Here is a 27,741-nt window from a genome sequence, read left to right as displayed (position 1 = left end):
GGTTTTAGGAAGTGCCACTGTGTCAAGAGCCTGCACACCAGATCCCAGCAGACAGACTGACTTCCTCCCCACACGGGGCTGGGCGGGGCCACCCGGAAGCGGCCTGCTGTAGCCGAGGTGACACATCTCTGCCCCGCCAGCTCCAGCAGCAGCTGGGTCAGCAGGAACGGCAGTACAGGCCACCCTTCCCCAGGGCCTCAGAATGGACCTCTGCCACCCAGGTAAGCACCTGGGGCCAACCTCTCTGGGCCTCAGTTTCCTCTTCTGTAAGATGGGGACAATAGTGCCTGCTTTTGCAGGATCCTGGAAGGAATCAATTAATAAGTAGATGTAAGACAGGTGGGAAACGCAGAAGGAAGCAACAAATGTTTATGAGCTCAGGCTAGGTGCCAAGCTGTGCTCCAGGAGCTGGGAGTCCAGTGAACAAAGCAGGCCCTGTCCCTGCCCTCCTGAGCTCACGCTCCAGACGGGGAGACAGACAGTAAAGGTATTAATGTAATATGTCAGGAGGTGACAAGCAGGAGGAAGAATAGCCAAGTAGGTAAGGATGATGGGAGAAGGTGGTCGAGAAGGGCTCAGGAGGAGACACCATTTGGGCAGAGGCCTGGAGGAGGGAGGGAGTGATCCATATGGGTTTCTGGGGAAGGAATATTCCCGGGGGAAGGAACCATCAGTGCAAGAAAGGTTGCTCGAGGTGAAGATGATGATGTTGGTGACAATGGCTGTCTGGGCAGCACAAGGGCCCTGAAGCTCCGTTTGGCCTTTGGGGATGGGGGGGTGAGGGCTGCCTTTAGGGAGGCTGAGGCCACTGCCTAGAGTGCCGGTGGAGGAGGGCCAGGGAGGAGCAGCAGAGAACCAGGGCTGAGACCCTCCCCAATGAGCAGGACCGTGTGTCCAGGGGGAAAGAGGAGAGGCACAGTCTGCACAGCTGGGAGGGGAGAGAACAGGATGGTGCTGTGTTTCTGCAAGGCACGGAGAAGAAGTGGGACAAAGCCTCTGTGCCCCATGTTCAGAATATCCCAGCATTGCCTGGAAGCCCAGAAGCCGAGCGCGGCCAGGAGCTGTCCAGGTCCCCAGGTTCAGATGACATCCACCCTGTGAGCAACAGAGCCCTTTCTTCAAACAAAACCTAACACGGAGCGGTCTGACCCCGCCCCCCAGGCCTCCCAGGCCCTGCGGGCTCTGGGGAACCCAGTCAGAGAACCACCCATCCCTTTCAACTGCCTTTCGGCTTTTGGTGGCAGGTGGCTCACAGACTGGGCGGGCTCCAGGAGCATGTCTTAGGTGGTGCCTAGAAGACAAGAGGGGACCCAGCGAGGAGCAGCGCCGGGCTCAAGGTCACTCAGCAGATACGAGGCGACAGGAGCGAGGGAGGTCATGTCCGCACACGCTGTCTGGCTTCCCACCCTTCTTACCTTGTTCTTTCGGGGCTTCACAGACTGAGTCCTTCAGAACAGGGATGGTTGTCTCCACAATGAGGAAATGGAGGCTCCCAGAGGTGAACTAGAGGAGAAGGCTGACTTGCTTGACGTCAGAGGGCCAGAGCAAGGACAAGAGCCGGCAAGGAGAGCCGCGGGTTAGCCTGGGCTGTGGGAGACGGGAGGCCAGAAGCTGGGGTGCTGCTCTGCTTTAGGCTGGCCCTGGGGAAAAGTGGACTGAGTAAAGTCAATGCAGGTGGTGTGTTGGGAGGTCTGAGATCTCCGTGGATTGGTCCATTCATTCATTCATTCATTCATGCTATCAACAGTCCTCCTGTGTGCAGGTCCTGTGCTGGGCAGTGTTGGGGACAGCAGTGACCCCGCTGTGGGCCCAGCCGTGGGGGAGCTGCTGGTCCAGGATGTGGGGGAGGGGAAGACAGATCCTGCAGCACAATGACCCAGAGCCCATGAGGAAGCGACTCCTTCCACCTGGGAGGGGGAGAGCCAGGAAAACTTCCTGGAGGAGTCAGAGGGAGGGAAGGAAGGTCATCCTCCATTACCCAGAGTGGGTCTTAATCAAAGCTCCTCCACAGCCAGGTGACTTCCCCTCTCTGAGCTCAGATTCATCATCTGTCAGTGGGCACCATCCTCTCGGCCCGAGCTGGGAGAGTAAGTAGGGACTGGGAGTCAGCCCCACCTGGCTCAGGTCCCAGCTCGTCACCAACCCACCCTTGGCCGTGATGGGCCTTTTCCTTCTTTTTTTTTTTTTTTAAGATTTTATTTATTGAGCGAGATAGTGATAGAGAGAGAGCATGAGAGGGGGAGAGTCAGAGGGAGAAGCAGACTCCCCGCTGAGCAGGGAGCCCGATGCGGGACTCGATCCCGGGACTCCAGGATCATGACCTGAGCCGAAGGCAGTCGCTTAAACAACTGAGCCACCCAGGCACCCCAGGCCTTTTCCTTCTGTGGGCTCCGGCTCCCCATCTGTACTGTAGACAAGATGGTGAGCAAGGTCCCCCAGGACAGCCTCCCCTCCTGCCGTGTGTTCTGCCCAGAAGCAGATCAGGCCCCTCCCCCAGGGCCTGCTGGGAAGGCTAGAGGTCCAGGCAGCAAAGCCCCTACGTGACCAAAGATAGCACCTTTGGGCTGGTGCAGGGAGGCTGGGCGTAGTCAAAAATAGACACAGCTTGGCTCTGGGGGTGGGGAGGAAGCCACACGACACCCACAGAGCCTCGGGGGCTGGGCCGGGGAGCAGCTCCGCCAGACACCCCCTCCTGCCCCCGTGCCCCTCATGCTGAGACTCTGAGGCATCTCTGCCCTCGGGGCCCCAGGATCAAGCCCTCCTCCTGCCCTGGAAAGGGGAAGCAAGGCCAGCTGTTCTGGAAGCGGGGCTGCAAGCAGAACAATTTCTAAAAATACGATGGAAAAGAGGAAGGACAAAGGGGAAGTTGGGAGGAGCTGGGGAACGGGTCGGGGTGGGCACCAGGGCACCCCCAGCTGGCCTGGGCAGCCCCAGCCTGCACCGTGGGTGGGGTCCGTCGTCCACGGGCAGCCCTTGTGAGGTGGGAAGCTCAGAGCCAATGGAGGAGTCAACAGAGTTCATGGTGGTGGCTTTGGTCCTTCTCCTTTTATTATTTGTTTGTAGTTTTATGTCTGTTGTTATCAAAACGCGCCTCCCATGAGCTGCTCCGGTGTTTGAAACTCCAGTATCACCAGGCTCTCACTCTGTGTCCTTGTCACCCTCCCTGAAACATCTGTGCCCTCAGCTCTGAAATGGGGAGAAGTCCCCGCTTTGAAACACGGAGGTGAAGGGTTGGAAGGTGGGGTGCTTCCCGTGATTATCGGGACAGCACAGGGGTCAGAATCCTGCCAGAAGGGGACAGGGTACAGGGAGGATCCATGAGCATGCCTGTCAAACCCCAAAAGAAGCTCTGTGAAGAAAGAAGGCAAAACAGCCCCCTCCCCACCCCCACACCACCCCACTATCCCGAGAACACTCTCCACCCACACCTGTACCTCAGTATCCCCAGCTCGAGGAAGTTGGCTTGGTTTTCTCTCTCACCCCCCAGAAAGGGAAAGAGGAACCGACTGTGGCATCATTCCGCATCTGGCCTTCATTCTCAAACACATCGTCATGGTCAGCATTTCCATGTCAGGACCACCAGGTCTAGTGTCTGATGGGGCTTTGATGATTTGCATGAAAGTATCTGGCATCAGAAGATCCCCATCGGGGCGGTGGCCTCGGAGTCCTAGCTGGGCCTGGGTGTCACCACTCTCCAGCTGTGTCACCTCGGGCAGGTCACTGGACCTCTCTGAGCCTCGGGTGCCGCACGTATAGAATGAGATCAGACAGACCTTCCTCCGGAGCTGTCGTCGGGATCCAAAGGGATAGAGGACGGAGAGAGCCCGGAGCCCACAGGGCCCGGCACATAGTAGGGGCCCCAGCAGCGGGCTGCCCCCAACAGATAGCTTAGCTTGTTTATTGAGCAGATCCCGGAACCACTGCGGAGACAGGAGGGACGTGAGGGAGAGGCCCAGACACCACACTGGAGGGCACCTGAGAGGGGAGAGGATGAGTGGGAGCTACCAGGCCGAGGGGAGAAGGAAAGGCATTACAGACGTGGGGAGGGCCCACGTGGGAGCAAGCGGAGGACGTCCAGGAGGCCGAGGGCCGGGGCAAGGACAGTGTGGCGTGCGCTGAGGATGGCGCTGTGCCTGCGGGGCTGGTGGGCTCCGGGCAGATTTGGGGTCTTATCCCCAGCACAGGGAGACTGGATTGGAGGTGCCGAGTGGAGGCAGGGAGATACAGGGATGCCCTGCAGTCATCCAGGGCCGAGCCTGTGGTCTGCATGGGAGTGGGGCGAGGCCGTGGGAACAAAGGGGATGAGCAGGGCGTGGGGGTGGGGAGACTTGAGGGAGAGAGAGCAAGAGAGCACTGCGTGTCACGTGTCTGCTGGGGTCCTGGCCACTTCCAGGAGCTGTAAGGATTAAAAGGCACAATTTATACAGAGCTACTGGCATAAAGTAGGGGTTTTTGAGCTGAAGGTTAATGGGCCTCTTGCTTTGTCCCCTGGTATAAGGGCCACCTCCCCCCTCCTCTCTGGAAGCCAGGCTCTCTAGGCCTGCCGAGCTCAGAGTTGCAGGGACAGAAAGGAAAATTCCCAAATGGGGGTCACCAGGAGGCGGGTACACGGAGTCACTCCTCCTTGTGCCTGGATCTGTGTCAGTGACCCGTTGGGGACAGAGCACCACTAACGGTCGTTGGCTTAGGGTGTGTACTGCATCCGGGTGGACGGTGCCTGGTCCAAGCAGGATGTCGGCTCCAAGCTGGTATGTCTGCTGCACCTTCAAGAAGCTGTGCCTTCGCTCCATCGGGCTGGCAGCCTCTGGGGGCGAAGTGCCTGAGAGGACCAGCAGGGCCAGGGCCGTATTCTCCTCCCACACCGGCTTCTCTGTAAATAGGGTCCCTTGAGGGCCGCCTGGGTGGCTCAGTCGTTAAGCGCCTGCCTTCGGCTCAAGTCGTGATCCCAGGGTCCTGGGATCGAGCCCCGCATCGGGCTCCCTGCTCGGCGGGAAGCCTGCTTCTCCCTCTCCCACTCCCCCTGCTTGTGTTCCCTCTCTCGCTGTGTCTCTCTGTGTCAAATAAATAAATAAAATCTTTTTTTAAAAAGTTCTCTCTGTTTGCCAAACTATGGAAAGAGCCCAGGTGTCCATCGGCAGATGAATAGATAAAGAAGATGTGGTATATATATGTACAATGGAATATTACTCAGCCATCAAAAAAATGAAATCTTGCCATTTGCAATGATGTGGATGGAACTAGAAGGTATTATGCTAAGTGAAATAACTCAATCAGAGAAAGACAATTATATGATTTCACTCATATGTGGAATTTGAGAAACAAAACAGAGGAACATAGAGGAAGGGAGGGAAAAATAAAACAAGACGAAATCAGAGAGGGAGACAAACCATAAGAGACTCTTAACCATAGGAAACAAACTGAGGACTGCTGAAGGGGAGGGGGTTGGGAGTTGGGGTAACTGGGTGATGGGCATTAAGGAGGGCATGTGATGTAATGAGCACTGGGTGCTATATACAACTGATGAATCACTGAACTCTACCTCTGAAACTAATAATACACGGTACGTTAACTAAATGAATTTAAATAAAACTTAAAAAATATTCTCTCTGCTTTCATTTGAGAGGGATAATGTCTGTCCTTAGAAAACCTTAAAGAAATGTGAGCAGGTATTCCGTAAAGCTAGGACTTAAAGGGTCGGGGAGTGTGTGGACAGGCAGACAGGCATGCCAGGGTGGAGGATCTGCATGAGCAAACGTGGGGAAATAAGACAGAGACAGTTCGGGGACAGTGAGGAGCTGGTAAGGGGACTGTCAGGCTCTTAATGAGAATAGTGGGGAATAAGGCTGGCTGGGAAGGCCAGGATCAGGATGAGAACTTTTCTCTCTAAGTAGTAGGGAGTCCTTGGGGATTTTGACCGGGTGAGCGTTGTGGATGGAACAGGATGCATGATGGGTTAGAGGTGGGTCGCTGACCCCAGTGTGGCACCTTGCACAGAATACCAGCACACACCTGTCTCCCTTCATTCATTTCCAGGTGATGAGGAAGGAACCCAGGCTTTGTAGCCAGCCCAATCCAAGTCCCACTCTGGCTCAGCGGCTTGTCCCTGTGCAACCCTGAGCAGGTCACCTCATCTCTCTGAGCCTCAGTGTCTAGAGCAGGGACTGTGAATTGTCCCCCAAAACCCAATCTCCCCATCTTACATAATAAGGGTATCAGGACCACCATACTAAAGGCTCATTTCCCAGCTTCCCTTGCAGCTAGGTGTGGTCATGTGACTACTTCTGGCCAATGCCATGTGAGACAAAATGATACACCACTTCCTGGTTGTGCAAATAAGTAAGTGGATAAATGATAAACACGGGATCCAGGGAAAGAGTAAATGAAAGTTCCAAGGAAGGACAAATGCCTCCAGCAAGTATTCTGAGTACCTGCTGTGCGTCGGGTTCTTTCTAGGGGCTGAGCAGTGAGCAAAATTGTTGATGTGTCTGCTCTCATGGTGCTGGGAGTATAATGAGTAAAACAGAAAAGATGCAAATAAACAAAATGGTTTCAAGGAGTCTGTACCGAAAGGGTACAAAGCTGGGTAGGAAGGGAAGGTAGAGGAAGGGCCTGCTTTAGAGAAGGTAGTCAGGGAAGGCCTCCTGGAGGAGGTGACATCTGGACCAAAGCCTGAGTGATGAGGGCAAGCAAGCCATGGGTTTCTGGAAGGAAGAGGGCCCTGGCGGAAGCAAGAGCTAGCCTGTGTGGCTGGAGGGGAGTAATGGAGGGGAGGGTGGTGAACGGGCCAGTGACCACTGGTTCTTCTCTCTCCAGACCCAGCAGAGCTGAGCAGCGGGGAGACAGAGGAGCTGCAGCGGATCAAGTGGCACCGGAAGCAGCTTCTGGAAGACATCCAGGTGTGTGCACACTCACACACTCACACTCACAAACGTGCGTGCGCATGTCTACACACACATTCATGCTGACACACCTTCCAAGCACACCCACCCAGAAGCAAACACTCCTACACGCTCACACACCTCCCCACTCCTGACCGAGGCTGGTCGGACAGCAGGGCCAGGCTCCAGCCCACACGTGGCCTCGGCCCCGGCCCCCAGGAGTGGGGAGACCAGAATCCCAGGGGGACTCCCCACTGCCGGGCCCAGCTGCCAGGACCCGGAGAGAGCCAGGAGCGTGGGGGAGGGAAGGGGGCAATTGGCTAAGCACCTACTGTGTATAGAGCCCCGCCCAGTGCTCTCTACACTTCACAGCACGGCAGGCTCTACTCCCATCCGTGTGGCCCCCATCAGGCCTCACCTCCACGCTGGGCCTCAGTTTCAGCCCCTCTAAAACTTAAACCATTTTGTCAAGATAACACCGGTATGTGCCCGGCACTCGCCAATGCACCAGTTGCTCAAACATTCACCCATGTGATTTTTAGCCCCCTGTGAGGCAGGCCCTGGTTCTGTTCCTGGAATGTGCCAGGCTCCGTCCTGCCCCTGGGCCTTTGCACTCACAGTTCCCATAGCCTGGGACTCTCCCAAGCTCTCCTCGTGGCCCCTCATTCTCGTGACTTCACTGTCAGCTCGAATGCTGCCTCCTAGAGACTGCCCTGACCCTGACCACCCGGCTGGGGTTGCGGGGACCCCACCCCAACCCCACACACATCTACCCTAAGAAAGTTGAAGATACAGAATCATTCACTCAGCAGGTATGTTCTCGAGACCTACCATGTGCCATGCTCCTTCTGTACCATGACTCCGATCATTTTTCTTTTCTTTTTTTTTTTTTTTAAGATTTTTTTATTTATTTGCAAGAGAGAGAATGAGAGACAGAGAGCATGAGAGGGAGAAGCAGACTCCCCGCTGAGCAGGGAGCCCGATGTGGGACTCGATCCCGGGACTCCAGGATTATGACCCGAGCCGAAGGCAGTCGCTTAACCAACTGAGCCACCCAGGCGCCCCTCCTTTTTTTTTTTTATTTGAGTAGCATTGACACGCACTGTTCCATTAGTTTCGGGTGTATGACATGGTGATTGGACGAGCCTATCCCTTACGCCGTGCTCACCACAGTGTAGCTACTCAGATCATTTTCTGCACGGTCATTTCATTTGCCCATGGCCCCATGATCCCAACCCCACCCAACTGGGAGCTCCACAAAAGCTTAGGTTTCTCTTGCCCACCATCATACCCCAACTCAATAGTCAAAGCATAGTAAGTGCTCAATTAATAATTGCAAGTGAATCACGGGGAAGTCGCTCAGTGACTTGGCCAAGATCATCACATGGGCAGACGCTGACTGGGCTCAGGTCTAGTCTCCAGGCCCCCATGCTGCCCCTGGGTTCCCGGACAAGCCTGGGGAACCACGCTCATGCCACAGATTGCAGGGAAAGGTGAGGAGGGGCTGGGCTGGGTTCTAGGGGCTCTTGCCAGGGACTCATGTTGCTGCCCCGCAAGGGGGTGCTGGACAAGCCGCCACTCTGCTATCTGCCCAGGGGTTGTGGTTGGTGTAATTAGGGGGTCCTCTTCCCCTGGGCACCTCCTGCAGGGTCAAGATGAAAAAGGCTGGAGGGGAGTGGGGAAAGCACAGACTTGGAATCAGACCTTGGACATGTCACGTCACCTCTCTGCACCTCGCTGTCCTCTTCTGTAAATTCCACTGGGATTACAAGGTCCCTGAGAAGAGGACCTGCACTCTCTGGTACCCTGGTGTACCCATAACTCCTGGCCCATAGTGGGCATGGAGTCAAGGGTGAATGGCAGAGTCATTGGATGTGGGATGGAAGCCAGAGAGGAGTGTCTAAAAGGCAGGAGACACCACAGCTACAGAGGGGAGAAGGAAGGCTGGAAATAGAATGGGGGGAAGGGTGGGGACTTGGGGACTGCCTCCCCTAAGACAGGAGCCTTTGGGGAATTGGGTATCAACAGGCAATAGGTTGGCTTGGGATTGTGAGGATAAGAAATATCTGGGAAAGTGGTCTGTCAGGGGTAGGGGCACTCAGTGGCAGCTCCGTGGAGTCGGGGGTCACGCCCAGGGGTGCAAGTGGGTGTGGGGGAGGGTGTTTGGGAATCTTTTTCCGTCCCACCCTCCATCCCTGACTTTCCCGCCCTGTCGTGCCCCCTGCCACCCCACAGAAGCTGAAAGACGAGATCGCAGATGTGTTTGCCCAGATTGACTGCTTCGAGACCGCGGAGGAGAGGTGAGGGGCCGGGCCAGGGGACACTGAGAAGCTGCCACGGTGGCTTCCCAAAGATGTCACACCCCAGGAATGAGCATGAGGGAGCAAGGGGCCATGCGTGGGGCTAGGGCACTGGTGAAACCAGGGGTCGGCCTGGAGGAGGCGGCAGTGGAGGTGAGATAGGAACAGGGAGGACCCTAGACTCCATCGCGTGGTCTGGTCTGGTCCTTACTTCCAACGGCCCCCTCTTTTGAGAGACACCCCACCCTCAACCCCTCCACCCAAAGTCTCTCCCAACCCACCCTGACCCAGCCCCTGATCAGTCGCTGGCCGCGAGCATCATGGGATGGGCCAGGAGAAGGGGAGTTCAGCCCCAAGGAGGAGGACCAGGAGCCAAGGGCCTCACAGGGACCAGAACCTGGCCGTGGCAAGGCCAAGGCTGGCCCACCTCACTCCACCCATAGGGTGTCATCCACACGCCCCTCCTGTGGGAAGACTCCCACTGGCTCTGTGACCTGGGGCTGGTCCCCTTCCCTCCCTGGGCCTCAGTTTCCCCACTTGTGGAGAATAAGAATCTTGGTTCAGGAGCACCTGGGTGGCTCAGTCAGTTAAGCGTCTGCCTTCAGCTCAGGTCATGATCCCAGGGTCCAGGGATTGAGCCCCAGTTTGGGGTCCGGGCTCAGTGGGGAGTCTCCTTCTCCCTCTGCCTCTGCCCGCGCCGCCCCCCCCCCGCGACTGCTCATGCTTTCTCTTGTTCTCTCTCTCTCTCAAAAAAAAAAAGAGAGAGAGAGAGAGAATGTTGGTCCCTACATAATCCCCTAAGGCCTCAGACACTGACTGCTACAACTTTGTCTCAGGAAATCAGCCCTGCCCCTGCCACCCCTTGGTCTCCGATCACCTTTCTAGCCCCACACACCAATCACACAGGCAAGCATGGGCACACACGTGGCTGCCCTGGGTCTGCAGAGGCCTTGTTCCAGCTCTAACAATAACACACATTTACAGAGCACCTACCACCGAGCTATTTTGAACGCTTTCACCTCTCCACAATGCTGGGAGGCAGGTGATGGTGTCATCCCCATTTTACAGAGGAGAAAACTGAGTCCCAGAGAGATAAAGTGATTCACCTTATGTGGCTCAGCCAACAAAGTAGTGGAGTGGGATTTGCACCAGGAGTCCAGCTCCAGAGCCCGTGCCCTCACCCCCAGCCTCCCTATTATCCTGCACAAGCCCCTCTAAATGCTCTCCCTGGAGCAACTCTGGGCTCCCAAGGCCATGGCTCCAGAGCTGGTTAAAATGCTGTCACTGGGCCCATCGGAAGAGTCTGATTTAGTAGCTCTGGGAGGGGCCCAGATCCTGCATTTCTCGTGCTCTCCCAGGTGATTCCGATGCAGGGTGTGAGGACCCCACTTGGAGGCTCTTGGGGAATATTGGTTCTAGCTGAGCAAAGCATCCTTGGGGCTTGGAGGGGGTGCCCTGGGGTCCTGGGGCAGTCCAGCCTGACATCTTTGTGTCTACAGCCGGTTGGTGCAGAAGGAGAAGGAGCTATGCATCGGGCGTAAGAAGTTCAATATGGACCCCATGAAGGTAGGCAGTTGTGGGGGGCTCAGGTGGTCCTGGGGCTGGGGGAGCTACAGGCTGGACACCTTCACAATGGCCTCTTGTTCCCCTCAACTGACAATTACCCACCTTATAAATGAGGAAATTGAGGCCCAGCAGAGCTCAGTACCTGTCCAGTGTCCCACAGTCCGTCAGGGCTGAAGGGCTCTGTCACCCCATAGCATAGCATGAGGTGGGAGCCAGGAGGATGTGGGGACATTGCGTGAAGCCCACAGACTTGGAGTCCGCTGGCTGAGCCTCCGCTTCCTCCTTTGTGAGTAGGTCTTTGGACAGTGGGGCCCTTAGATCCTGGGGCTCAGTCTCCAGAAGTGTCTTCCAGCCTCTCTGACAGGGGGAGCCAGTCTGGGGCCCCTGGCATGGAGCACCCAGGGCTTGCCCCTCCCCCACACCCCCCACACCCCCCCACCTCTCCCCCTGCCTCCGAGCAACCCCAGCCCCACCTCTCAGCCAGCTAGGTGGCAGCCGGTTCCCTTCCTGCTCGAACAAAGACGGGAGGAAGCCACAAGCTGACACACGGAGGTGGGGTCAGGGCAGCCAAGGGATCCCTGGAAATTTACTGCCCTGGCTGAGAAGGCTGCCTCTTCCCCATCACAGTGTCACACACCCGTTCGCCTCCCTCGGACCCCGGCCCCATCCACACGGAACACACACACACACACACACACCCCACAACGCATGCACACACACATGCACACTAACTCCTACTCCCACCAGAGCACCGGAGAGGGGCCCCTGAGGGGTCCCAGGACCTTCTGTCTGTCACTGAGAGCCTCCCCCCCCACCTGCCCCCCATCTTCCAGTAACCTCTTCCCCAAGACAGACAGGGACACGAAGGAGCCCTCCCAGAAAACCAGAGACCAACTCCTCAAACTCCCCAAATTGGACAGATTGTGAGTGCCGGGGCTGGTGGGGGGCAAGAGGTGTGTGTGATATTGTCAGATCAGAAAAGCAGTTGCACGTAGAAAGGGAAGGAAAGGCGCCACACTGGACACTGTCTCCCTCTGAGTGGTGGGATTCGGCCATTTCCTCTCCTTTGGATTTAGCTGGGTTTTTTCTGATTTTTATACAATGGACATAGATTATTTGTGAGAAAAAAAATGAAACACTATTTTTAAATATATGAGTTTTAAGGGGACAAAAGAAATGTCTGAATCATTGAATCTTAAAGTTATAAATTCATAGAATCATTGAACTCTAATCCTAGAGTTCAGACTGAAGGGGACCTGGGGAGACCATGGCGTGAACCTGGTTTGCAGAAATGCTATCTCTCTTTGCATGTCTCCAGTGATGGGGGACTCACCACCTTACAAAGTCAGCTTCTCTTAAGGAGGACAGAACTTCCCAAAACAGTCTGTGCCTATGTCAGAATGCCAGGCCCCAGTGCCCCACCACCTGTCCCGCACTCTGGCCACGGAGGCCCCCTCCCTTCCTCCTCTCAGGCCAGCAGCTGTGTGGGGGCTGATCGTGGGCTCTGTGTACCCCCTCCAGGGCATCCAGTATCTCACTGAGCGCAAATTGCTGACCCCCAATGTCCAGGACATCGCCCAGTTCCTGTACAAGGGCGAGGGCCTCAACAAGACGGCCATTGGCACCTACCTGGGGGAGAGGTAAGGTGGGGTGTGGCCTTAGGGAGATGGGGAATGAGGGTGTGCAGGTGTGCACAGGTGTGTGTGTGTGTATGTGTGCAGGTAAATGAGGGAATGAATTATGTTAGGGAAATCATAACTCTTGGGCTTGAGAGGAATAATTGATCACTCTCCTCCACCTTCTGAACCAAAGCCTGGCTTCCTTCCTTCCTTCATTCACTCATTTGTTTAACAAATAGATATTTTTTAGTATCTACCATGTGCCAGGCAGTATCTAATCCTTGAATTTATCCTAGTGAACAAGACAAACAAAACTCCTGCCCTCAGGGAGATAACATTAAAAGACAGATCCCAACATATGTAAAATATGTTAGAAAATTGCAAGTTCTTTGGAATGCAAATAAAGTAGGGAAGGGAGATGAGAACCATTAGGAACAAGGTCAAGGGCTGTGACTTTAAATATTATAGATAGGGGTGCCTGGGTGGCTCAGTTGGTTAAGCGACTGCCTTCGGCTCGGGTCATGATCCTGGAGTCCCGGGATCGAGTCCCGCATCGGGCTCCCTGCTGAGCAGGGAGTCTGCTTCTCCCTCTGACCCTCTTCCCTCTCGTGCTCTCTATCTCTCATTCTCTCTCTCTCAAATAAATAAATAAAATAAATCTAAAAAAAAAAAAGTAAAAATAAATAAATAAATAAATATTATAGATAGGAAGGGTCTCGTGGAGAAAGGGTCACGTGGAGAAAGTGATGCTTGACACTTAAAGGGGGTAAGCAGTGAAGACATCTGGGGGAAGAACATTCCAAACAAAGGGAACAGCACATGCAAAGTCCTGGGGCAGAAGCATGCTCAAGGAACAGCAGGCTGGTGAGATTAGAAGAGACCAAGGGAGGGAAGAAGTAGTAGATGACAAGGTGAGGCTCCATGGGAGGGTTCTGGGCAGAGGAGTGGTGAGAAAGGACCCCTCTGGCTGTTGGGGGTGCCAGGTGGGCTGTAAGTGACAAGAGGGGAGCTAGACCACCGACTCTCCTCCCAGGCTCCCCAGTGAACACATTCCTTCTCCTAAGAGAGCAGAGGATGCAGGTGGCAGAAAAGGGCAGAGCTTCCAGATTTGAGCTGGGAAGTGGGAAGAAATAGGAGTAGGCGTGGTTCTCTCCATTTTACGGATGAGGACACGGGGGCTTGGGGAGGTCCAGCGGCTTGAGTAGGGTCATCCAGGCAGGAAGTGACAGAGGAAGGACTTGACGCAGGGCAGGCTGCTCTGAAGCCAGGGCTCTCCTCCCGGGTGAACACACCATGGGGGGGTGTGGGGGATGATGTGAGCTCAGACAGAGGTGAGCAGACCAGAAGGTGGCTGGGTCCAGAAGGAGGACGTGGCTCCCGTCCCCCCTCCCCGCCAGCCCCCTCCAGGAGGTGGGGGCCAGCAAGTTCCCAAGTGCATGTGCCCTTCTTCCTGCCCTCTCCAGGGATCCCTTCAACCTGCAGGTCCTCCACGCCTTCGTGGACTGCCACGAATTTGCCAACCTCAACCTCGTGCAGGCCCTCAGGTGAGTGGTCCGGAGAGCAGGGCCCGGCCCCCGGGGGTGGCCCAGCCTGGGGCGGGGCAGGGGGATCAGGAGCCACACTCATGGCACAAAACAGCATCACCCCTTGGTCTCTGATGCCTCTGATCACCTTCCTGCGGCCACTGCTCCTCGTGGTCTTACATTATTACAGCCGTATTTGACTATCGTGACGACTGTTACTAACTCCTTCTGCTATTCTCACTACTTTTGAGATTAGTGTTACAGCGCAGTAGGTATTGCCTTTATTATTACATATTAAACTCTGGAGCCAGACTGCCCGGTTCATATCCCAGCTCTGCGACTCATCCCTGGGGCAAGTCTCTGTGCCTCAGTTTCTTCATCTGCAAAATGGGAATAATAATAGCACCAATTAGGGGCTCCTGGGCGGCGCAGTCATTTGGGCATCCAACTCTTGGTGTCGGCTCAGGGCATGATCTCAGGGTCCTGGGATGGAGCCCCACGTCGGGTTTGCGCTTAGCAGGGAGTCTGCTCAAGGTTCTTTCCCTCCCTCTCTGCCCCACCCCCCCCATTCCCTCTGTCAAATAAATAAATAAATCTTTAAAAAATAATAATAATAGGGGCTCCTGGGTGGCTCAGTTGGTTAAGGGTCTGCCTTAGGCTCAGGTCATGATCCCAGGGTCCTGGAGTCGGGACCCGTGTCTGGCGCCCTGCTCAGCGGGAAGTCTGCTTCTCCCCCTGCCTCTGCCCCTCCTCTTGCTCATGCTCTCTCTCACTTGCTCTCTCTCAAATAAATAAAATAAGTAATTAAATATTTAAAAATAAAGAAATAAAAATAATAATAATAACAGTACCAAATTCATAGGGCTGTACCAACTAAACAGAAAGTACTTAGAATTGGCTTAGTAAGTCTTGCTGCTATGAGTAATGCCTGGAAAATCAGCTCCCGAATGGGGGCATTTGATCTGGGCTTTGAAGGGTGATTAGGAGTTTGCAAGGCAGAGAAGGAAGAAGCCACTAGAACCCAAGCCATGTGGCCTACCCTCCAATTCCCACGCTCTTTAAGGGAGAGGGGTAAGTGCTCAGGAGTCTCCAATATTCAATCCTTCCTTCTTTTGCTCGTTACTGAGCAGTCCCTGGGCGCCCAGGCCAGGGTGAGGCCAGCGGGAGGTGTGAGAGGAGCAGTACAGACAGCCCTTGCCCTTGGGGAGCTAAGTTCGAAGCTCTGGAAGGGCTTAAGTTCACAGAACAGGAACCCCAGCCAGCGGAAGGCACCTGCCCAGGGGTCCCCAGTCAGATCCCAGGGCAGACAGAGGCCCCCTCTGGGCTGAGGTGGAGGGGGCCACAAAAGGTTCTGGGCCCAGATGGGGAGGGGGGCACCACTCCACTTTGAAAGAAAAGGCACCTCCCCGAGCGCCTAGAGGACAGGGGCAGACTCTCCCATGTACAGAATAAAGACTAAGGCTAAGAGAGGCATAGCAGCTTATCCAGGGTCCCCCCACCCCGTGCCACCGGGATCCCCACCCTCCGCCCCATTCCTCCCCCCAGACAGTTCCTGTGGAGCTTCCGGCTGCCAGGCGAGGCCCAGAAGATTGACCGGATGATGGAGACGTTTGCCACCCGATACTGCCTCTGCAACCCAGGCGTCTTCCAGTCCACAGGTGCCTGTGTGGGAGGGGACGTGGGGCTGCGGGACCCCTCCGGTACTGCGGGCACATGCCCGCCCCACCCTCTCAGGTCCCCCCCGAGCACCCAGACCCTGGGAGCCCAGACTTCTTCTCTGAGTGCCAACGCTGGGCCAGTCCCTCTGCTGGACGCTTGTCAGGCAGGGCTGCCTCAGGGCCCGGTCCTTGGGAGAGGAGGCAGGAAATGATGCACAGTCCCCCTGGCTGAGGGCAGCGATGGCAGAGTCAGCCTATCCAGGATGGCTTCCCAGAGGCAGTGGGGTCTGAACAGGGCTTTAAAGGATGAATAGGAGTTCTCCAGCGGGTCAAGGTGGAGAAAGGACCTTTCGGGCAGGAGTTTTTGTCTGGGCAAAGGCCAGAAGCAGGAAACACGCTGAGCAGGAGGTCGGGGGCACAGGGGTTTAGAAAGATACCAGCAAAGATCAGTACTGCACACACCGCCCCGCCCCCCACAGGGTGGACAAGAAGTCTTCGCGGCAGGCTTGTCCTGGCTTCTTCTCTGTACCTGAAGTTACCGCAGCAACAATAACGAATCCCATTTCTTGAGCGCTGCCTGTGCAAAGTCAGGTAATCCTTGCCTCCGCTCTGAGGTCAGCAGTGTTCTCCTCTCCGCGTCTAACACAGACTCCGAGAAGCGCCGTGGCTTGTCCATGGCTGTGTGACCATAGTCAGGTCCCATGGAGCATCTGCCCTCTCTTGTAGTGGCCTATAAATTGGGGGTGTGTTTCTTTATCATCTGTCACCTCCACCAGTCTAAATACCCCACAGGGGTAGGGACCATATCCAATTTATTCACCAATGAATCCCCAGTCCACAGCATTTCATGGGTGCACAATAAATACTTATAGAAAGGACGGAATTTTAAAGCACCAGATTTGAATCACAGTCTAACTGCGTCATTTTGTGGCCTTGGGCGTGTAACTGAAGCTCCTCGTGCCTCAGTGCCCTGCTCTGTACAATGGGGTTAGTAAGGACACTTGCCTCACAGGGTTGTGGTGGGAATGGACAGCTATTAGGTGGTTCTGTTGGGTGCCACTGTTTTCAGCGGTAGAATCGTTGATGTCCTAGAGCATGACGATACCTCAGGTTAAACCTCCTGATGTCACAGATGGAGAAGCCGAGGAAGTCAGGTACATTCCCAAGGTCCACCAGGGAGTTGAGGACACAGCTGGACTTCTCTGGCTCTGGACCCAGAGCCTAAAAATGCCCCAGAGGAGCAATCACCTCCCTCCCAAATGCTCAGCCCGGCCTCGCCCCCAAGCCCATGAAAGTCTGAAGAATGGAACAGGAGCTTGGGCCCCAGGAGCCCCGCAATGCCGGCAAGATTGCCAAGCAGCACGTGACTAAGCCTTGAACAGTAGAGCCAACAATAAGCGTTCTCCGAGTTCTGAGGAGGCAGAGAACAGAGTGGGCAGGGAGGCTGGAAGAGCTCGGGGAGAGGCTTGAGCTCAAGCTGAAAGGGGAGGGTTGAGATGGGTAGCAAAGGGAAAGGGAGGGCGTGCCTGGCAGGGGGCCCAGCAGGAGTCAAAGTGCAGGGGTGGGAAGGCGTGGGAGGGGCTCAGGAGCACGGCAGCTGAAGTTTCTTTGGAGCAGGGAGGCCTGTAAGAGCGGGGAGGAGGCCGGGCCTCGAATGCCAAGCTAGGACAGCATGGACCTTTGGGGTGTTGAGACAGCTGATGCTTGGCCCCTCAAAGCAGTCAGGGCAGACGAGGCGAGGGTGACCAGGGCCAGGACTGTGACTGCTGTTCCATCTCGCAGACACCTGCTACGTCCTGTCCTTCTCCATCATCATGCTCAACACCAGCCTCCACAATCCCAATGTCCGGGACAGGCCGCCCTTCGAGCGCTTCGTGTCCATGAACCGAGGCATCAATGGTGGCGGTGACCTGCCTGAGGAGCAGCTGCGGGTAAGAGGAGCGCGGCCTGACCCTCCTGGTCCCCAGGCATCCGGGAAGGGCCCGTCTTTAGGTGGACAGTCCAAGAGGGGCTCCTCTGAGATAGACCACTCCAAGAGGGAGCTCTGAGATGGACCACCCAGGTTGGTGACTGTCTTGAATTGGGCCACCACCAAACGCGTCGGTCCTGACATGGGCATTCCCAAGTGGCCCCCATCTTAAGGGGGATGTCTGCTGTAGACCACCCAGGAGGCCCTCCCAGACTTCATCCTTTGGGGAACTCTGGGCACCCATCAGTCGCACTTTCCAGAAAGGGCACCTCACACAACTCGGGTGTGTTGCTTGGAATCCCAGATTCTTAGAGTCTCTGCATGTCAGGGCTGAAAATCCTCAGACTCTGCTAAAAGCCTTCCTTCCTCCAGGGAGGGGGAAACTGAGGTCTTCCACAAGGCAGCTTGCGAGCCAAGCAGAACGCGGGCCTCCCCGCCTCTTCCTCAAACAGCCCCCACACTGCACCAGGCCCTGTGCCCGGCACGGGGCACCTGGGGATGAATCAACCACCCAGGCCAAGTTCAGGGTCTGGTGGGAAGATGATGCCTATGTGAATTATAGCCCCATGTGATCCATGCTGTACTAACTATGGGGACATAGCTGCAGAGACACAGAGGACATTACTGTCGCTCTCCTGGGGGCAGAGAAAGGAGGCCATCCTGGAAGACTTCACAGAGAAGACTTTTGAACTGGGCCTTGAAGATTGAATGGGAGTTTTCACAGAGGGAAACAGGGAAAGGACAGTCCAGAAAAGGGGAACTGCCAGAACCCAGGCCTCGCCTGGCTGGGAAAGGGAGAAGGGTCCGCAGTGGCTGGCTGGGGGTGTGGGTATGTATGGATAGGGACAGGTGGCAGGGTGGGGAAGGAGGCTTCGAATGAGCTTCAGGGGGTTGCCTGGTAACTATGGGCAACACGGAACTGGAACTGTTTTGTAAACACAGGAGTGAGCTGCAGAACCTGGTGCAGCAAAAATGAATTGACAGTTCATTTCCAGGACTAAAGATGCCCCAGAACTCAATAAAGCTCCCGTTGCCTCCTGGTGACAGCCTGGCAGGAGGGGAGGAGAAGGTGAGAACCCCACCCTCCCAGCTTAGCACCCCGCCAGGTTCCCTGTTTGAGAACTGCCACGCCCTTAGCCCACCACCCTCCTCGGTCCCCAGAGGAGAAAGTTTATCATGGGGGTGGGGGTGGGGGGACCACAGCACAGAATGAGGCCTTGAGAGCTGGTTAGAGCTCGAGGCAAATCCCCGTCTGCCCCGTTTGTCTGTCGGTGACCTTGGGGAATGACTCACCCCCCTCTCCAAGCCACCATTCTCTCAACCAGGATAATGACGCCTGCGTCACCGAGCTGCTGGGAGTAGCAATTTGTAAAAATGTAAAGGGCACAGCCCCTGCCAGGTACAGAGCACAAGGTCTAAATGGTGGCTTAGGTCACTATGAAGAATAACTAATAATAATTTTAAAACCCCAGCACTTAGCAAGATGCCCGAAATCTAAAATGCATTTGGGAATCAGTAAGTCCTCTCGTTGCGGTGCCAGTGACAGGAGGCTGGGCACACCTGGTCTGGCAGATAATGAGTTAATGGCACACCAGCATTATTGCCTCAGCCCCCCAACCTCCCCCATGAGCCTTCTTGAACACCTCCCTCCTTGGGCATGTTTCCCAATTCAAGCCTTTTGTGAATAACAATGCGCTACATTTGTGTAGAGCTTGTAACTTTCTCCTCCTGGGGCTTTAGGGTCTAGTATCTCAGTTTAAGGTCACACTCTGCCTGGGAGGTCTGGGAAGGGTTTATTAGCCCCTTCCCAAGGTGCAGAGAGAACCACACAAGCCTGGTCCTTGCTGTTCGGGGCTTTTACCGCAGAAGTCTGGGGGGAAGCCTGGTGCTGTGTGGTTGGGGGGGCATCTGCCTGCCTTCTCTCTGGGCCTCATCTTCCCTATATGTAAAGCAAGACCTCACCTTTAAGCACCTTCAGATATTCAAAGTTTGTCACTTTGTGGAAAGATTCCCCATCGTGGTACTGGAGCTTGGGCCCTGCTGAGGACACATAATGCTTTTAAGCTGGGCAAGGCTTCAGGGAGGTGCACTATGGGAGGCAGGGGACAGGCGGGTTGAGCCCCTCTTGCCCTGGCTATCCTGATAGGGATGAGGCAGAATGCCTAAGAGACTCAGGGCAAAGGTACAGGGTGTGGACTCAGAGGATAGGAGATCAAATCCTAGCTCTGCCCTTTATGGTTATGTGACCTTGAGTGTGAGCCTCAGTTTCTTCACCCGCAAAGTGGGCAGATGATGGTGCCCTCGGGTGGTTCTCCTGAGAAGCCGAGTTAACGCACTTCAAGCTCCTGGCACTTGACAGGCACCCAAGAAATGCCAAGAAGGGGGCCACTCATCTTGAAAGAGCTGCCCAGAGAGGGAGCTCAGGTGGAAGAGCGGAAAAAGGGAAGAGGCCAAGAAGGAGGGCTCTCCAGCCTCTGGTGTTATAGGTGGAGAAACTGAGGCTCAGGCAGGGGAACAATCTCCCAGTGCAGGGTATCTTCTGCTGTGGGCAGCCCTGGACCTCCTGGGTTTTTGTCCAAACATCTTCATCAGAACTGACCACATACCGGGCCCAGTTCTGGGCACTCTATGTTCTCATTAACTCCTCCTGACACCCTTAGGCAGTGGGCACCCTTCCCAGTTCGCAGCAAAGGAAACCAACCTCCTAGAGCAGGAGCTGGCCAGGGGTCTCATAGTTTGTGAGGACATCAGATTCGAACCCATGCCTCTCTGACTCCAGGGCCCTTCCTTCAGCAGAGAGCAGAAGGCAGGATTTGGGGATGGAGGACTTGGCTGTGTTTCCCAGTTACCGGTTGCTTCCTGGCTAAAGGAATCTCAACTTGTGTAATGGAAAAGATCAGGGATCGATTTGGCTTCAGATCCTCTGGCTTCAGGCTCAGCTAGATCCAGGTGCTCAGTGAGGTCAGGACTCGATCTGGTCTCTCCATCTCTCGGCAACCTTTTCCTCCATGTTGGCTTCCCTCCTAAACAGGCTCTCTTCAAGCTGCAGCAGAGACTGCCCAGGCAGCTTCAGGGTTCATTCTCACTTAGCAGCTAAAACTAAAGTCCCAGAACTAAGGCTTATTGGCTGGCTTGGGTCACACGTCCTCCCTGAACCAGGCACCGTGGCCAGCAGGAGGAAATGTTCTGATTGGCCAGATGGGAGTCATTCGCTCCTTCCTGGAGCCTGGGACAGGGGGGCAGTGGGTGTGAACCCCCCTCAGCAACCTGGACAGAGAGTGTCTGGCGGGGAGCCCCCAGAGGAAAACCGGGGGCGGAGAGAGACAGAGACAAGACCAGCAGAACCGCTGGAAGGTGGCATCTACCCAGCCAGGTTTGGTGGCCACCAGCCCCCCACCCCGCCCCCGCTCAGGGGTGTTTACTTACAGGGGAGGGCTGGGGTTTACAAGGTGCAGGAACGGTAGATGAACCGAGCTGTTTCCTTTGTGGGGGGCAGAACGTGCAAGCTGATAGGCCACCCGCAGAAGCTGCCAGGGGGCCTCTTGTGGGTACCGCGGAGGATGAGACCCCCCTGTCTGGCCCCCTGCTTGCGTCCTGGGCCTCCCAAACGTTTGTCTGTGCTGACAGCTCTGCTGACAAGGCCTTTCTGCCACTCCCTTTGTTCGATCAGCCAGCACCACCTGGGAATTCCCAGGGCTGGGCCTGGGCAGGAGGGGCAACAGGGCTTCCCAGCTGCATTAGGGGTGCGGGGGTTCCAAAAAAGGGCCTGTGGTCCCTGCTTCTCCCTACGCCCACCCCAGCACAGCCAGGCTGAGCCAGGGATTCTGGAGTCCATCCGAAGCCACCTCCATCAAGCCCAGGAAAAGCTGCTTCTGGTGGGATTGTAACCACCCCCACTCCTACCCGACCCCGGAGCTATCGGGTCAGCAAAGATCTTTTAAAAACCAGCAAACACCATTTCTAAAACCTTAGGGGAATCCAACAGTACCTGTGAAATTTTTCATTTCAAATCTCAAGGAAACCATCGGAACAGCAGTATACACAAAGGCAACAGAAGGGAGCTGATTATCTTCGAGATGGAGATCCAGCATTGGGTCTGGTTTTAATAAGCTGAAACAGTTGAGAATGTTTTTCCAAACACTTGGAAACATGGGCAGGTTGATCACAGAACACAGGGCCCTGTGGCAGGGGGTTCAAAACACACCGGGATGACACTGCAGACAGGTCTCCACCCTGGCTTGCATACCTCCAGTGACGGGGATCTCATTACCATACCAGGTTGCTCCATCCATATGCTAGCAGTTCTAACTGCTAGAAGGTCCTGCATGGAGAACTGAAATCTGCTTTCTGGGAACTCCCACCCCTGCGACCACAGCCCACCTGGAACAGGTCCCTGCCCTTGAGAGCCAAGTTCGGCATCCCGTGTTGAGTCTGTCCTTGGGCTGGGCTTCTTGACACAGGCAGTCAATCCCCGTCTCCCTGGTCGCTCCTCCGTGTCCCCCTACCCAGGGTATACCTAGAAGCCTCTGCTACTGCAGCTAAGCAAAAGGGGGGCCCCCCTCCCCTCATGGATGTTACCTAAGGAGGCCCTGACTCTGGCTGCTCTGCCCCAGTGTGTGTGTATGTCTGAGCGTCTGTGTGTGCACACACAGGCAAACAGGTGTGGGGGTGTACAGGTCCCAGCCGAGTGTCCTTGTCGGCAACACTCTCAGACACTGGGGTGATGGTCTCTGACTCCCTCATCTGACCTGTAAGAGGGGTGCTGGGTGGCTGGGTGAAGGCAGAAGCTGTACTCCTCCCTCCCTCCTCTTCACCTTCCCCTAGACTTAGGGCAGGGAGGGGCTCTGACCCCTGTGTAGTCCATTTACTGCCCCCCACCCCACCCCAGAACTCTGAGGGGTCAGCATCTTTCTCTCTATTTCTGCTGATGAGGACCAGCAGCTCAGATAGGTTGAGGAACATGCCCATGGTCACACAGCCATCGAGCGACTAAGCTGAGACTTTAACCCAGATAGCCTGACGGCCAAAGCCAGTGCTCTTCTGGAATTCTAGCAATGGGGGCCGGGGGGGTAGGAAAGGGGGGTCCACCAACCGACTGGTTGGTAAAGAGTTGCCAACCTGTTTGAGGCCAGGCCCTGGGGGAGTCCTGGGGGTTGTGACACCCAGGCCTGCCCTGGGGGAGCGCCCCACCCAGTGGGGGAGACCCAGCCCAGCAAGCAGACAGGCATGGGCGAGGCAGCTGGGCACAGTCTCTCTGAGGAGCGGCCTCCGCGTGCGTGCACTACTCTGGCCACAGAGTGGGGGGACCTGGCATGCAGTGGGGTTGGGGGCCCCAGCAGCCTGGGGGAAGCAGGGAGCGTTTCCAGGCCACACGGACCCAGCCGGGTCCAGGCTCCAGACTGGGATGGACATCACAGCCCGGTCTTCCCCTCCCTTCTCTGGGGACAGAATCTCTTTGACAGCATCAAGAGCGAACCCTTCTCCATCCCAGAGGATGACGGCAATGACCTCACTCACACCTTCTTCAACCCCGACCGCGAGGGCTGGCTGCTCAAACTGGGTGAGGCGCACACTCGGGCACACTTGGGCACGTGGCACGTGCGCTCAGACACATGCAAGCACACACCGCACACGCACACATTGACATGCAGCCTCGGGGGTGGAGTCAGGCAACACCCCCGCCCCCCAGCCGTCCGCCTGCCCCATCCCTCCATCTGTCTGTCCTGGGCAGGAAGGGAACAGTGGGGGAGGGGAGGACAAGCAGGAAGAGGAGATGAGAGGCCCATAGACCCTTCAACTACAGGCCTCTCTCTCTTCCTGGAGGGCTTCTAAGGAAGCCCGGCCCAGAGAGGTTAGGGTACCTGTCTGAGGCCACACAGCCAACAAGTGGGTGGGCAGAAGGTTGGGTGTCCCTGAAGATGGGGGAGGAAATGGGACAGGATGTGGCTCAGGGGAGCTTCCCTTCAGCATGACAAGGGGGCTGGGAGGACCTCCAGCCTGCAGAGGAGCCACGGGTGGGGGCTGGGGTGACGGTTCTCGCAGCAGGGACAGACTGCCAAATCTGGCAGGGGAACTGCAGGGCCCAGCGCTCCTGGATGCCTCCCCAGCGGAGGTAGCCCAGCCAGGGATGGTGGCGTTTGGAGACAGGTAAGGACAGACACCTCGTGTTGCAACAGAGACCTGGGCTGGGGATGCCCGCCCAAGCCCTCCACGGCCCCATGCCCGGATGCCAGCTGTTCTGCAGACCATGGCGACTCCTTCCTTGCCCGACAGACAGTTCCCAGCCCCAGGGAGACTCTAAGTCACAGATCCCAGCTCCTCCCTGCACGTGCCAGTGGTCAGGTACCTCGGCCTTGGTTTCCACGGCTGTGAAATGGTCATCACGAGCCCTGGGAGAGTTCAGTGTGTGGCAAAATGGCCAAGCACTTGGGCTCTGGAGCTACGACACCAGGCTCGAATCTGAGCTCTGCTGCAGGACTTTGAGCAGATGACTGCGCCTCCCTGTGCCTTGGTCTCTTCATCTGTAAAATGGGGTTAATAACAGTCCCCTCCTCATAGGTGGTTCTAGGGATTAATAAGCAAATATTTTCTAAAAACATCTAGAACATTGTCTGGCAAGCAAAAGACGAAATACTTAGCACGGTGCCAGGCAGGGAGGCGGCCAAGGGATGAAATGAGGGGGAAGGGCGGCCACTGGTCCTGGGGCCTGATCTTGGAGGAGCCTCGAATGCCAGCTCAAGCGGACAGGGGTAGCCTGGGGTGATGGGCGCCGCTAGGGTGTTTGAGGGACAAAGTGATGGGTCTGGGGGAAAGTGTGGTGGGCTGGGGGTTAGGAGGCTTGAGAGGAAGGGGCAGAGGAAAGCTCTCCAGGCCCCGCTCTCACGGAAGGAAGTGTCAGTGGCCCAGGGAGAGGAAGTCTGGCTGACTGCACCATTGGCCTCTCGCAGGGGGCCGCGTGAAGACGTGGAAACGCCGCTGGTTCATCCTGACTGACAACTGTCTCTACTACTTCGAATTCACCACTGTAAGCAGGATGCTCCTGAGCCTGCCCCTGCCCCTCTCCCCACTCCCAGACTGGTGCTAATCAGTCCACTCACAGAGCTTGGGGCCCCTTTGAGACCATTCAGCCCCCCTCCGCACCCATTTCACAGGGGGGGAGACTGAGCGGCAAGGAGGAGGGGCAGCCTTCTAACTCCCTGCCTGGGCTCTCTGTGCACTGCTCCCCTCCCCCTCCAAGGCTGGACAGAGTCTGGGGAGATGAGTGCACTCCTCTATGAGTTTGGGGAGCCCCACAAGTTCACTCCCTGCCCTGGGTGTCAAGGCTGCATTTGCTGATCCTGGCCTTCCCCGGCCCCTCCTGCAGGACAAGGAGCCACGGGGAATCATACCGCTGGAGAACCTCTCTGTGCAGAAGGTGGACGACCCCAAGAAGCCAGTAGGTGGCACAGTGGGGTCCTGAGAGCCCCAGCTGCTGGGGGAATTTCTGAAATGGGGAGGGAGGCCAGGGGGCGGCTGGCCTGGACCCTCCAGAACCTGGGGGCAGGTCAATGGCATCAAAAGGGCACGGTCTCATTGTCTCTCAGAGCCTGCCTCTGACACTGGCCGATGACCTTGAGCAAGTCTCTGCTCCTTTCTGAGCCTCAGTTTCCCCAGCAGTCAGCTGGGGGTTTTAGGGGAAACGGTGGATTTAGGTCGTGACTGGCACATAGTAGGTTCTCAACGTGAGGAGGAGCAGCTCCTGCCCCTTGGCCCTGCATGGGAAGCCGGCCTGGGGTGGGGTGTGTCTTGCTGTCGGTCCGAGCCCCAAGTGGCTAGTCCTCGCTGAACACCCGGGAAAGCCCGGCCCGGCCGCCCTCTCCTCCCACCCCTACCCAGCCCTCACCCAGCCACCTCCCCGCAGTTCTGCCTGGAGCTCTACAACCCCAGCTGCCGGGGCCAGAAGATCAAGGCGTGTAAGACGGACGGCGAGGGCAAGGTGGTGGAGGGCAAGCACGAGTCTTATCGCATCTCTGCGTCCAGCGCCGACGAGCGCGACCAGTGGATCGAGGCCATCCGGTAAGGGCCAGCTGGGCCTCCTGTCCCTCCCGGAGGCCCCTGCTTCTCTCTGGGCCTTGTCTCTTTGTCCGCAAAAGGGGTTAAATCCAGAATCTCCCTCCTGTCTCTGGCATGCAAATCCCTGCCACCCAGATTCTGTAGCCAGGCCCCAGGACACAGGGGAGCAAGGCCCCAACTTCATGGGCTGGCGGAACGATCCCATGAGATGTTGCATGTAAAGCTCTCTGCCCAGTGCCTGACCCGTGGTCAGTGCTCTTGAATGACGCTCTCATTGGCACCAGGATCCAAAGGGGTCCTGGAAAGACCTGGTGGAGAGGGAGGGAAGGGCTCTCTAAGGGGAAGGACCAGTACCGGCAAAGACGAGAGGGCAGGTCAGTGCAGGGCCTCCCTGGATAGCAGCCTGGTGTCCTGGGGGGCCTGGTGCGGGGCAGTGCAGGGGGCCTGGCTCTGCAGGGACTGGGCAGTGGGAGACCAAGTCCTTAGTCGCCATGGCAACTAGTGCGGGTTTCTCCTGGGGGCACTGGGGAGACTGGTAAACAGAGAAGGGGTGTGGCCAGGTGAGGAAGGCCATGGTGTAGGGGCTGATTTTGAGGTGCCGGGATGGGCAGTGGAGGGAGCCAGGTGAGGGGCAAGAGCCAATGGGGAGACGTGGGTGATGGTGGGTGCTGTCAGCCAGAGGATGACACCGAGGAGTTGCCAGGCCAGGAGCTGTGTCCCAGGGACTTGCGGGCTCTTTCCCCTCAAGCCGTGCAGCAGTCCTGTGAAGTGGCCAGGCCAAACCCACTCTGACCTCCATTTTACAGATGAGGCCCCGAGGCCCCCCCAGGGGAGGGACCTGCCCCCGCACATAGCCAGTGGGGGGCAAGCGGGCCTGCTGGCTCCATCTGGGCTCCTTCCGCCTCCTTCTGGGAGTCTGAAGAGGGGTCTGGAGAACTGGGGGAGGGGGGGCAGAATTCCCAAAGCTGTCCGCTCTCAGCCTCACCCTCTCCCGCCCGGCCTGTGGGACTCCGGGCAAGGCTGACTCACCGTAACCTGGTCCTTGGTGGGGCCATCTGGCCTTTCTCCTGCAGCCCGGCAGGCCATCCCCTCCCTGGGAGACCCACGCCCCTGCTACAAACCCTGGGAGCTGGGAGCCCCTTGGCAGCCAGCCCAGCCCTGCGATCTTTTCACCTGCTCTCATTTCAGAGCCAGCATCACCCGTGTCCCCTTCTACGACCTGGTCTCTGCTCGGAAGAAGAAGATTGCCAACAAGCACTGAGCTTCCTGAGAGGTGGTGCCGGGGGGTCCAGGGGTCACGGGAACCCCATGACCTGTGGTACCTGGAGACTTATATCCCACCCCAGGACACCCTCTTCTGGCGCATAGACATTGTCCCCGCCCCCATGACTTTGAGCTACCAGGAGTGGGGGGTAGAGGGGGCAGGGCTCAGGAGGGTGGGTGGGAAGACTCACGGGCTCAGAGGTGGCACTCAGGTCCCCTGGCTCTCGGCACCCAGGCACTGCCAGGAAAGGCCCCTGCCCCCTGCCCACGTCACTGCAGCAAGGAGCGAGGAAAGCAGCCCCAGAACCCTGCACCCTGTCCTCCCTTTGGGCCTCAGTCTCCTCTTCTGTGAAACATCTCCTGGACTCTGAAACGCTGTCGGCCCTCGAGGGAGGAGGAGCCGTGGGGATCCTGAGTGCTTCCCGCCCTTGGCCATGGTAATGCCTCCTCCTTCTGCTCAGGGGGTTCTCAGCCAGCCCCTCCCCTGTCTTTGGCTGGGGCTTGGCCGTCCCTGCCTGAGGGACCCACACACACAGCTCAGACCCACAGACAGGACCGCCGGGAGACGCCAGGAGCACTGGACTAGGAGCCCAGCACCTGCAGACTCCATCCCAGCTCCGTCTCCAAATTGCTGTGTGTCCTCTGCCAAGTCACACTCCTCTGGTTCTTGGAAAACTGCGGGGTTTGGATAGAAACGTCTTGGTGCCTTCTGTGTCTGTGCCCTTCACCCCCAGCAACGGTAACAGCCCCAGTGCAGATCCCAGCGGTGCCCCACCTGCCACCTCCCTCCTCACGGACCACTTCCTTTCAGTAGAAGGACAAGATTGTACTGGGTCCACCTAAGGAGCTTCTGGCTGGAGATGTCTGCACTTGATGCCTGAGCTGGTGGGGCTCCGACCGAAGGCTGCAGGGA

The 27,741-nt window shown here is 56.8% G+C and overlaps 1 protein-coding gene across 2 annotated transcripts; it reads left to right on the top strand.

Moving 5' to 3' along the window:
• Window positions 1-152: 152 nt before the first annotated feature.
• CYTH4 (cytohesin 4) lies at window positions 153-27,125 on the top strand. Of its 2 annotated transcripts, XM_044915816.1 has the most exons (14): window positions 153-221; window positions 6,814-6,896; window positions 9,114-9,178; window positions 10,678-10,744; window positions 12,266-12,384; window positions 13,827-13,907; window positions 15,432-15,544; window positions 17,327-17,475; window positions 22,962-23,073; window positions 24,072-24,074; window positions 24,461-24,537; window positions 24,877-24,948; window positions 25,414-25,568; window positions 26,754-27,125. In XM_044915816.1, exons 1-14 carry the CDS (start codon window positions 203-205, stop codon window positions 26,824-26,826), a joined length of 1,188 nt encoding a protein of 395 aa, XP_044771751.1. In that variant the 5' UTR covers window positions 153-202; the 3' UTR covers window positions 26,827-27,125. The 2 variants fall into 2 exon arrangements, with proteins under 2 accessions (XP_044771751.1, XP_021543312.1); XM_021687637.1 differs by lacking the exon at window positions 24,072-24,074.
• Window positions 27,126-27,741: the final 616 nt, after the last annotated feature.

Source organism: Neomonachus schauinslandi, chromosome 5, assembly GCF_002201575.2.
Source record: "Neomonachus schauinslandi chromosome 5, ASM220157v2, whole genome shotgun sequence".
Classification (NCBI taxonomy): Eukaryota; Metazoa; Chordata; class Mammalia; order Carnivora; family Phocidae; genus Neomonachus; species Neomonachus schauinslandi.
Note: the sequence above shows the minus strand (reverse complement) of the source record. Positions and strands in the feature narration are given on the sequence as shown.

Coding starts and splice junctions, on each gene's coding strand:
- CYTH4 (XM_044915816.1), top strand. Junction 13,908..15,431: donor AACCTCGTGCAGGCCCTCAG/GTGAGTGGTCCG, acceptor TCCTCCCCCCAG/ACAGTTCCTGTGGAGCTTCC. Junction 24,949..25,413: donor TGGACGACCCCAAGAAGCCA/GTAGGTGGCACA, acceptor ACCTCCCCGCAG/TTCTGCCTGGAGCTCTACAA.